Genomic DNA, 12,500 nt, shown 5'->3' on the forward strand with positions numbered 1-12,500 from the left:
GAACGACCATTAACCGTATGTTATTTGCACACCTATGAAGAAGATCCATTTTTTTTGGCCGTATCACACTTTTATATTAATTCGCTGAACTCGTTTAAATGAACCGTCACGTTGCATCCGAGCTGTAAAATGCAGACGTTCAGAACATGGCAACATTGTAGCATACAACATATGACTGAGGTGGCTTTTAGCTATATTGATGACAGCAGGCTAAGTAAAATAGCGATGTTTCAAAGCTAAAGTTCATCAGAATCTTGGGATATGCCCGCTAGATTTAACGACTGGCCTTTGGCCGTAGCAACCATCAATTTAGAACTAGTAACGGCAGTTTGTTCTGCAAGTTGAGAAATTAGTTGATATGTGTTGGAAGAAAGTAGTTCTACAAACAAGACAAGTTTTAGTGATTATAACTTTTAAATTGTAACGGGAAATGAGCACAATGCAAGTACAACAGTGGAATAAGCAGGATAATGGACTCCACGGTGGTCTGTTCACAGAAGTTAATGCACTTACAAGTGCGCGTCGGGGCCGTTTTCAACCTCGACCGTGCATTAACTTCTGTGAACAGACCACCGTGGAGTCCATTATCCCTTACTTGTATTACCATCATCACATATAGAACAGTAACTCTTCTCTTCCTCTCTCTCTGTCAAATCAAGTCAAATCAAATGATGATTTATTTGTATAAATGGATAACGAAATTGCTATGACCGGTATGGCATGTTAGGTATCAGCTTTACATGTAGTATTGATGCAAAGAAAAAAGAAAAGGGTAATAATAACTTCAGCAATAATAATAATCTCTCTCTCTCTCCATCTGTCTATCTATCTATCTATCTATTTAACTATCTTTCTATCTATCTGTCTGTCTATCTCTTTCTCTCTCTCTCTCTCTCTCTCTCTCTCTCTCTCTGTATCACTCTCTCCTCCAGCTGGTACTCAGGCAGGAGAGGAGGTCCCTATTGTCTCCCGTAGCAACATGAAGGAGTTCAAGGACAGCTTCTCCAACGAGAAGTTTGATTTCCGGAGCAACCCCAACATCACCTTCTTTGTCTATGTCAGCAACTTCACCTGGCCCATAAAGATCCAGGTAGCATTTTCAACTCCAACAGGAGAAACTCACACACAGAGCCTTTGAAATGCATCATTAAAGTCATGCTTTGCCCACTCTCTGCAGTGATATTATAGGCCCTTAGTTATGCTAGCCGTGATCACATACACCACTGCTTCATAAGGAGTGTAGGACTGAAGACTCCTGCTCTGAGCTTTGGTTGTTAACCAACTGAAAGCTTTAGACAGTATAGAGCTAAATGATGAATGTATGTTTTCCATGTATGCATGGAAGTATATACGGAGAATGCATGTACTCTGCATTATGTACACAGTCTGCGTTTGACATTCTTTATTCAGAAAGCCATTTTGAATCAAAAATACCTCTAGCAAATGTTTTTTTTTTACCTTATAATAATAATAATTATACTTCATAATAGTTTAATCCTAATATTTGCAAATCTATGATGTAATTGTAGACATATGTAGATGTAGCCATATTGCACTCCAGTTTTTTAGCATGGCAATGATGGTACTAATTTAGAACATAATGAAAGAATTTGTCCAGGTAAACATAACAAAACAGGCCCCAATTTAAATGGCGGGCAAAGTCTATCAAAAATCAATAATACGTTCTCATGCAGGAACTACATCTATCGTGACTATGTGTGATGTGTGTGTGTGTGTGAAGGTGTGTGTGTTTGTGAAGGTGTGTGTGTGTGAAGGTGTGTTTTGGCGAGGTTTTGCGCATAACGCTATATAGTCAGAATGTGCTGCATTTTAGGTACCATATTTTGAAGTGTCCCTTTAAAGGTAAATATATGCCGTTGAGCTAAAAGCAAGTTTAAAGGAGATTGAAAAGGTAATCCAGGTAATTCACAAGCCCATTTACAACCCTATAATAAAATGGCCCAGTTTAGCAGATATTTAGCGCCCCATATTTATCTGGCACCCACATGAATAAGTAAGTGAGCTTTACACTGGTGGCTGCCTTGCAGCCAGTGACCGTTCACAATAGCTTTCAGCAACTTCTAGTCTTCAGCTCCAAGTGATAATCTAATGCAGGGGTGGGCAACTAATTTCCCCAAGGGGCCACATGACAAACTGGGACTGTTGAGGAGGGCCGGACCCAAAATACCGAACTCAAGTCTGAACTTAATTCTGTCCAATTCTATTCTGTTCTTGTATAACATTAAGTAAATCATATGGTTTTGTTTACTACTCGTAAGAACAGATGAAAATGTGAGGGAGACAAGGAAAAACAGCAATAGGCTATTTAATATATGTCCAGTATTTAATCCTCATTATCGAAAATTATTTTTTGACATTGACATTTTTTTTCAGTTTTCAAAGACTGATATAAAAAAAGTACTACAATATCTATATAATTAGGCTAGGCCATGAAAATGTGAAGGAGTCAGTACAACCATAGGCCTGTGCCACCATTTCATCAACACTCAGCAATATTTCATCATTAAATCATTACCATCATTAAATTAACTCTATGCAGAATTAGACTATGAAAATGTGGAGCAGACAATAGTAGGCTGTCATTAGTTAATCAACATGCACAAAGAAAACTATTTTCAAAAAATGTAGGCTATGTTTTTCTTTAACTTTATGCACAAAACTGTGATTGGTCAACTTCGCCCCTGTGTGTTGAGCGGCTGCTTCAAGCAACCTGTGGGTAGTAGCATCATACTAGTTCTCTAACATAAGCTTTGCAAATAAACTCAGACATATTTTGGTTACAATGATGGGGTTATCCGAATGTAAACTATCTATCAGCCAGTAACGTTTTGAAATTAACATTTCGTATCGGCAACAAACAGCAGGAGTTCGTTCTGACAACCTTTGCGGTGGTGAGCGGCCTTGAACATAAGAGACACAAAACTTTGAAAGGTTTACGCCGACTTAAAGGCAACTGCATTGTGTCGACGCAGAAGCATAAATTCTATTCACCAGCACCCATCAGTGAGGGTGTTTACATCGTATGCATCCACGCACAAATGTATGGGCATACAAATAGCAGTCGCTTTCAAAATAAAAGCAACAATATTGATTTGCGTGCATTATCTCTATGCTAGGCTCTTGACTATTGTTCTTTCACGGACCTTACGCGGGCCGGTCAGGGAAAGCCCACGGGCCGGATGTGGCCCGCGGGGCCGTATGTTGCCCATGTATGATCTAATGTGTGGAGGGGGGTGGGCAGTGATCAGGCTTGCGTCACAGTCTCTCTTTGAAATTACCACCAATAAATTAACAAATGAACAACCCTGAACATTTGCAGTCCGAGATTTGCATATGAAGGAGGGAACAACCGTGTTTACGGTTCAGGGCAGCTTTGTGACCATGCACCGATCTCCCCTTAGTCGACAAAAACTAGGTAAAAAAGATTTCCCCTTCTGTGTTATCTTTAATGGGACACAGATGGATTCACACTGGGCCATGAACAGATCCAGATAATCAACAGGCTGCTTGATCAAGGAAGGGAGGATTGATTGGCTGTGTAGCTCAAATATCAGCAGCCTTTCACCAGAATCACAGACTGCTTCTTTAAAGCCAGCCTGGCTGAGCATCATGGGTAATGGAGTCCACTAAAACTGATGAAGAACCAGAAGACCTCTATTCGGTACTGATCAGAGATGATTCAAGATGACTTATTTTCACGTCATACATAGTAGTAATGCACCTCCAGTGTATTAAATACAGTGAGCATATGGTTATGTTCTTTTGCAGACACTTTTTAATGGAATTCTGGCTGCTATAGGAAGCCAATAGAGAACTGACAGAGGAATTACATGTGTCAGATTAAAGACCAGATGTGCTGCGGCATTCTCAATGAACTGTAAACGTATACAGTATATGCATTTAACACGTAATGTATTCATGTAAAATATTTTCTCTGGCATTGGTGGCATAACCTGAATGCAGCTATAGTACACTAATCTGTATTTAAAGTGTTAAGGGACTATAAGGTGCAGGGCATTTTGCCTTTTTAGTACACTTCTGTAAACTATAACAAGGAGGGAAAAGTTATCCAAAACTTGTCACGAGTGTAGTGTCTCTTTCTCCAAAGCGGCGTCTGGTCTGGAAGTGATTTGGCCCTCGCCCCCTCCCCCTTCCCTTAGCTCCTCCTCCGCTCTCCTCTCCTCCTCTCGTCTTCTCTCTCTCTCCTCCTCTCCTCCTTCTTTTTGTTGTCATACACACACACACACACACACACAGACCGACACACACACACACACACACACACACACACACAGACGGCGAATGTCCGTGGGTTGAAATGTTGCACTCAGGGTTGGTGTTTGGTTGTCCTCCTCCTCCTCCTCCTCCTCCTTGCTCCCTCTCTCCCTCCCTCTCCATCTGCTAATGGAGTCTGTCCATCTGCAGAAAGGTAACTTTTTCCTCTTGTTCCTTTTGTTGTTTTCCGTAAACGCTCCCCCTCTATTTTTTTCTGTTTCTCTCCCACTCTCTTCGTGATGGCAACTGCTATTTTGGGGGGTGTGTGTGTGTGTGTGTGTGTATGTATGTGTATGCGTGCATATATGTGTCTGGTTGTATGCGTGCGCATATATGTGTGTGTGTGTGTTATGGGTTTTTGATGTTATTAATCTCTGCTACTATAGGCGGATGGAGGGAGAGCGAGAGAGAGATGGCGTGTTAAAGGAATGTTAAGTTGAAACACATGGTTGTGTTGGGGTGTCAACAAGGAGAGAGAGAGAGAGAGAGAGAGAGAGAGAGGAGAGGGAGAGAGGGAAGGAGAAAGAGTTGTAGGAAGAATCTGAGGAACGGAGGGAGAGAGTGGGGAGGAAGAGAAAGTGCCGTGTGGGAAACTTTTTGACAGGAAGTAGTCTGGTAGTCTTGTTTTTGTTTTTCTTCACATGTGGTGAAGAGAAACTGATCCTTGTGCTGCTGTGTGTGTGTGTGTGTGTGTGCATGTGTGTGCTCACGCCAGGTCGTGCTGGACGCGCTGTGCGTGGTGCCTGTGGGTGCATGTGTGTGTTTGTGTGTGCGTGTGTTTGTAAGGGTCAGACTTGTGCACGTGTGCGTTTGAAACACAGTAGGGCCTTTAGATACAATGTTTGGATAGTCCACAGCCTGTGAGTATGAGCACGTGTGTGTGTGTGAGGGAGAGAGAGAGGGTGCATTCCCTAGACTGATGCAGTAAGTTTCTCATGTAGCATTTAGAGAGAGGGGGGGGGGGGTGTGTGTGCACAGGGGGCCTTTTACATGTGTGGGTTTTTCAGGGAAGGCTGCTTAGTCCCAAGTATTTTGTGAGGGCACAGAGAAAGTGTAGAAGATTTGAGAAGGGTGGGGAACAAAACATTTTGTCAGTTAGTAGTTGCCTATTGATGCCGTAATTCCATTTGTGTTAAGGCTTGGAGCACAAATCTAGATAGTTGGAGAGTGCGTTTGTGCATGTTCATGGGAGTTTCCCCATAATTTTTATAGTTTTGCTATTGTCAAAATAATGATACTATTGACCGCCAATCACATATAGTTCACAAACAGTATCTGTTCTGAGTCTCTCTTGTTCTCAAATTTCAATTCAATTCATAGCTCTATTGCTAAAGGATCGACAAGACATGCAATACAACAAACACAACATATAATGCACACAAATAATATGGCTTACAGAATTTGTGTACACTCCATCAAATCAGATCAAATGGTGCTTTATTGGTGTGAATAAGTGAACTCATAGCTGCCAAAGCTACAGGTTAGCTAAAGATATTGACATAACAATGGTATGTAAGATTTTAACTTGTACATCAACTTTAACATGTACATTTGTAAGGTTGTAGTATTGATTTAAAAATAATGAAATCTGTAATTAATCCCTCATGTACTAATACTATGTAAGTATAGTCCCCCACTGACTGTCTTGTGAGCCATGATAGACCTGCAGCTCAATGAGGGGGTGTAAACACACACACACACACACACACACACAGCAGGAGAGCTAGCCTGATCATGGAAGCTTGGAGCCTCGTTTGTGTTCCCTCTTACATCTTTTTTTTTCCATTTTCATATGCTGGGGACTATGTGTCCTCTGCCATGGAGGAAACGAGTTGTTTTTCTCACCGGCCGCGTTCACTTAGTTAATGTCACCATATGTTGACGGTGCAACTAAAGCGTTTCACCCTTTCAGAACAGCTGTCAATTTTTTTTTTTTTTTTTTTTTTGTTTTTATTTGTGGAGTTCTGGTGGGATCCAGGCTGGGAACTCAATCCAATTTAGCCGGGCTCTGGTGTACCAGGCATCTGTGGATGTGCTAACATATGCTTAAGCACACACACACACACACACACACACAGTATGTAAACGCCCTCTCACACACATGTTCAGGCACAAGTACACCAAGTATGCAGATATGCCAGATCCACACACACACCACATACACTGTGGAAGAAATTTAGCATGAAGGTCTGTAAATACTGAGTCTGAAATAAGGTTTTGTCTTTCTCGTTAGTAGTTTATTAATCTCTGCGAAGAGAGATCTCATAAGCATCAGGCAATCAGGATACAGAGACAAAGTCTGTGCACCCAAGAGACAATCAGTTGTTTCTCTCACACACGTTTATACCTCACACGGTATCATAATCTCTTTGTATCATTGTATCTTCTCTGCACACACACATGACTTGGTCAATACAATGGGTTATTTAAGAATTTAGGACATTAAGAACATTTCTATTGTCATACAACACATGATTTGCCATCTGAATATTAGTTATTGAAACTGAAGTATCAAATAATAAGAACTTTATTAGTTTCCAACAGATCTATAGAAGGATCTATTCAAAAGTGTTTCTTGCAGAAACACAAGTATCAAATCAAAGGGTAAAGTCCATGTTTGTCATTTTCCCTTCACAATACATATGCATATGCATACACACTATCTCACTATCTTTGATAAACGCACACACACCCACATACAAACATGTACATGTGACAATCTCTGTCAAACAGAAACATCACATATACACACACTCTCATGCTCTCTCTTTCTGTGTGTCTCTCACTCTGTGTCTGTTAGTCAAAGAAACACATACACACACATAGCACAGCACATCACATGAAAGCTTCCTGTGCTCTGATAACAGGTGCCTCTGTAGAGTATGAGGAGACTAGGGCAGACGCTCCCTACATACCCTTGGCCCTATGCTCAGCGTCTACGCTAGGGTCCAAGAGACGCAAATCTCAGTGTCAGTCTGAGGCTTTGTGGCCGACAACCGCATACCTGTGTTTGTTTCTTTGTCTTTTTACTCTGTTTATTAAAACTGTTTATTTGTCTGCTACGCTAAAAGGGCACCAACTGCAAGCAACTCCAAGCAGATAAGGAAATATAAGAAGAACAACTATAGGACTACACTAGCTGTATATCGTAGCTGTCCTTGAGCTTGTCCATGTATGACATTTTTACAGTAAAGGCTTAATTTGTAATTAAGGCCTGAGTGTTGCGTACACTTATCCAGATCAGTGTTTGACACACTGACTTGTTAGGGGTGTATCCGATACTGTCTTTCAGAGACACTTTAGAGCAAGTGAATTGACCCTGCATCTGAGTTTGGAGAGATAGAATTGCAAGAATTCATAATTCTTTTGAATGTTAAAAATGCGTTACAGCGTGATGGTTGTCTGGCAACATGACTGGCAGCTGCACTTGTGCCTTCTTGTGGCTGTTGTCTCGGAGACCGTGTTCTTCACTCATACATTCCGGAGTCGCCAGCCTGACTTTTCTCTGCTTACTGGCAATTTACAGCAAAAGCCAAGACGTAGGCGTGGGGGAAACATAAATGAATCAATTTCCACTGCCTCCATTTGGCGTGATGTTGGCGTGATGTGTGTTTAGCAAGGAGATTTTGCATGGGCATGCTTCACATTATAAACAGTATAAAAATATGGTATGGTGTTAATTGCTACATTAATGCAATGCTTTTTTTTTTTTTTCTTTTTTTATTTGCAAACATCATTGACATTACAGAAAATGCAACACTACGACATGCACATGAATACTACATACGACAAACAGACGTACATTACATAAACACATACTGTAACTTAATAAGACATCACATTGACTTGGCTTCCACAAACATAACACAACATAACATTAATAACAGAAAGGCTAAGGATGATTTGGCCCCAGGATGATTACAGATATGATTATCAGGGATGAAATTGATGACCGGAATGAAAAAGAAGGGGGATGGGGGGGGGGTGCGGATGGTAGCTCTAAGAGTGTGGAATGAGGTGGTGTTGGGATGGGGGTGGGGATGGGGGGAGGGGTGGCAGAGAGTATGTGAGGATGTATGTGTGTGTGTGTGTGTGTGTGTGTGTGTGTGTGTGTGTGTGTGCGCACTGCAATGCTAATGGAATTCTACCTCAAGCAGTAGCCAAGGACAGTTTTTTTGTTGCTTTTTTGAAAACATTTTCTGTCATAAACCTACCAGTGATTACAACATTACATTGTGCAATACTAGACATTCTGGGCATGCAATGGCCAGAGACTCCATTCTCTTTATAGGAGGTCAGAGTGGTATCAAAATGAGTTAGATTCAGTTTTATTAGAAGGTTAAAGAACTCCATTGTGAAGCAGTCACGGCAGCCAGCCCATGGTCATACTTTGCAGCCTCCTTAGCTGGAGTTCTGAGCTGTGTGTGTGTGTGTGTGTGTGTGTGTGTGTGTGTGTGTGTGCGCGTGTATGTGTGCGTATGCGTGTGGAGCTTTTGAAGTCTGCCCCTTATGCTCTCAGACTATTCTAAGATATAAAAGATTCTTGTATTCTCTAGAACACTGAGGGTTCCTGGATTCTCTATTTTCTAAAAGCAAAATATCGTTTTTTTTTTTTTTTTTTTTTTAATTTGTAGGATACGTGCAAACACTTTTATTTTAGCCGGCTTGTCAATTCTTCTTTGCAGATCACACAAAAAAGTATTTTGTGTTAACATTTTGTTAAGTAGCCAGTTGAGAAAATGAAAATGCGTTCACTAAGAACCTGTGAAGTGGGGCAGATTCTCTCCAATACACAGCCCTAGTATGTATATATCGTAAACTGTAATTCTAACATAGGTGTTTGTGTCTGTGTGTTTCTCAGAAAAGAGGAGGTACATTAGCTCGAATATAAACAACGAATATAAAAGTGTGCGTATGCTTCTGTGTTTGAAGAATTTCTGTGGAATGCTGCTTCCTTGCTGCCGCAGGCTGGAATGGTTGGTGTGCTTATTTTGGAGATGGAGGAGGAAATGGAAGGATGAGAGAGAGAGAGAGAGGGAGAGAAAGAGAGAGAAGCACGATACGAGTTGTGTATTCAGTTTCTACTAGGGAAATGGAAAAGTCTGGGCACAAGGACTAACACAAACTCGCCCTTGACTGGCTCGTTTACTGAGAGATCCTGCCTACAATCAGGCCCGTCTGTAGCCAGACATGTTAGATACACACCTCTGCTAAGGCACACAGTGCAAAACAGATGGTTTAAGGAGACTGTGTGTACTGGTGGGTTTTCGTTTTGTGTAGGTGCGTATGTGGAGTGTGTGTGTGTGGGGGGCTTTATTCATGCTGATTTCTCATCCCACATCCAGCCCGTTCCTCTCTCTCTCCCTTTCTCTCTTGATCTGGCTCTTCCCCCACTTTCTTTCTCACTCACTCACTCAACCTTCCTCTCTCACCATCTCTCACTTTCTGTCTTTATTTCAGTTACTCTCCTCCTCTCCCTCTCTTATCCTCTCCCTCCTTCTCTCTCCCTCTCTACTTTCCTCTCTCTCTCTCTCTCACTCTTTCTCTGTCTTCTCCTCATCTCTTTTCATGTTGTGGAGATGTATGCAAATCCCCACTTTAAACAGAATGATAAATATGGGCGATATTGGAGATGGGAACTGGTGTGTGTGTGTGTGTGTGTCTGTGTGTGTGTGTGTGTGTAGGAACTGAAATAACTTGTTTGTGCTGCAGTTTAAATTAACAGTCTGTAATGAGGTGTCTGTCTGCCTTGAGTTGCAGTGTGTGCTCCGTACTTATATAGGCGTGGGGTGTGTGTGAGAGACTGATGATGGGGGTTTGGGTGGGTGGGTGGGTGGTTGGGTGGGGGCTGCAATATGTTGAATAGACCAGAAGAGGTCAGTATTAATCTAGCTAAAAATTTGGTATGTCAGAGTAGCATGAAGAGAATGTAAGTGTGGTTTGTTTGCAGCGTGCTTGCGTGCGTGTGTGTGTGTGTGTGTGCGTGCGTGTGTGTGTGTGTTGCTTGCCTCTCCTGTTGTGTGCGTGGGGTGTCGCGAGTACAACTGAGTGAAAATTCCCATCAATCATTGCTCTGTGTATCTAATGGAGCTAGAGTGTGGTCGCAGAGTGAGTACACATATTCACATTAACCTTTCAATGTTCCTTTTCTTTTTTCCCCTCTCTCTCTCTCTCTCTCTCTCTCTCTCTCTCTCTCTCTCTCTCTCTCTCTCTCTCTTCACAGATTGCCTTCTCTCAGCACAATAACTTCATGGATCTGGTGCAGTTCTTCGTCACGTTTTTCAGGTATCTATCCATCTCTCTCTCGTTCTCTCTCTCACTCTCTCTCTCTCTCTCTTCCATCAGCACTGACACACACACACACACACACACACACACACACACACACACACACAGTCCCACAGAGGGGCAATCCCACAGCACACATAGCCACGTGTCTCTCACTGGGAGACAGGACTGCAGAGGTGTGGGCACACACACACACACACACACACACACACACACACACACACACAGTCCCACAGAGGGGCAATCCCACAGCACACATAGCCACGTGTCTCTCACTGGGAGACAGGACTGCAGAGGTGTGGGCACACACACACACACACACACACACACACACACTGACGTTGTATTTGTGTGTGTGTGTGTCTTTCTGTCACTGATGGCCATCACACACTACCCCTCAGGGTGTTTTGTGAATATATTGTTGGGGACAGTGAGGAAGAAAGAGAAGTGATGCGCGCTCCTTCATGAAGAGAACAGCGAGCCACTAAAGACATGTCCTCCATTAATGGTGTGTGTGTGTGTGTGTGTGTGTGTGTGTGTGTGTGTGTGTGTGTGTGTGTGTTACAGTATGCTTGATGGCTGTGGGCTTTAAGTCATTTCTTGAGGATGTGCAGTAATGTGTTATCGATTCAGGAAAGAGGCAGGCCAGGGCGGCCGCTGAACACGCCCCCGCACGCAAACATTGCCACACACACACACACACACACACACACACACACACACACACACACACACACACACACACACACACACACACACACACACACACACACACACACACACACACACACACACACACACACACACACACACAGCGCGCGAGAGAGAGAGAAAGGACACACTTTCATATGAACACACCCACATATTCTTGAAGTTTTTTGCGTGTCATTTGCTGTGTGTGTGTGTGTGTGTGTGTGTGTGTGTGTGTGTGTGTGTTCACCATTTTGCTCTGTTGAAGGCCATGGTTCCCCATCATTAGGTCCGTCATCTCAGGTGGTGTGATGAATGGTGGTGGCTGCTAAGAAGTGTGTGTGTGTGTGTGTGTGTGTTGCTAGCTGTTTATACTATATACTGTAACTCATGGCTTTGTGGCACCTGCATGCACACAAACACACTCCAGCTGTGTTCCCCAGAGAGGGTCTTCAGCAGGGACTCTCTTCTCTTGCTTTGTCCTCTGCATCCATCACCATGGGGACGAAGGCCCTCTGAAGATCCTGCTGAAGATAGTGTGTGTGTGTGTGTGAGAGAGAGAGAGTGAGTGAGTGTGCCTGTGTGTTTGTTCCTGTTTTCATAATACATGGACCTCCTTCAAAGTTTTTGGAACCATTATTCTGTGTGAGTGTGTGTGTGTGTGTGTGAGTGTGTGTGAGTGTGTGTGAGAGAGAGTGAGAACAGGACCTCAGGTTGCTCTACCCTGAGGGCAAGCTAGCAAGAGATATTTATGACTGCCGTGGAAATTCTCTGGCTTGGAAGTGTGCCAGCGTTTGACAGCGCTCCTCTCTCCACGCCCGCCCCCCAAAACCAGCCGTGCGATAATCAGCATCTCGGCGAGCTCCTCTCCCTGACCCTGCGCCGTCACCACCTCGTCTCGCTCGCGACCCCACCAGTGTCCCCGCAGAGCCCTGACCCTTGGCTACCCCCTGCGCCGCTCCTCTCCTCTCCTCCTCCCCTTCCCTCTCCTCCTCCCCTTCCCTCTCCTCCTCCCCTTCCCTCTTCTCTCCTCTCCTCTCCTCTCTTCTCCTCTCCTCTCTTCTCCTCCTCTCCTCTTCTCTCTTCTCCTCTTCTCTCCTCTCCTCTCTTCTCCTCTTCTCCTCCTCTCCTCTTCTCCTCTTCTCTCTCTCCTCTCCTCTCCTCCTGCCCTTCCCTCTTCTCCTCTCCTCTCCTCTCCTCTCCTCTCCTCTCCTCCTCTCCTCTCC

At 43.4% G+C, this 12,500-nt stretch overlaps 1 protein-coding gene across 1 annotated transcript in view; it reads left to right on the forward strand.

Moving 5' to 3' along the window:
• atrn (attractin) overlaps positions 1-12,500 on the forward strand; it is a 79,849-nt gene that overhangs the window by 49,730 nt on the left and 17,619 nt on the right. Inside the window, exons 24-25 of the mRNA XM_048227701.1 lie at positions 933-1,090; positions 10,520-10,581. Coding sequence (XP_048083658.1) covers positions 933-1,090; positions 10,520-10,581 — 220 coding nt within the window. The remainder of the gene's footprint in view (positions 1-932; positions 1,091-10,519; positions 10,582-12,500) is intronic.

This window comes from Alosa alosa, chromosome 19 (genome assembly GCF_017589495.1).
Source record: "Alosa alosa isolate M-15738 ecotype Scorff River chromosome 19, AALO_Geno_1.1, whole genome shotgun sequence".
NCBI lineage: Eukaryota > Metazoa > Chordata > Actinopteri > Clupeiformes > Clupeidae > Alosa > Alosa alosa.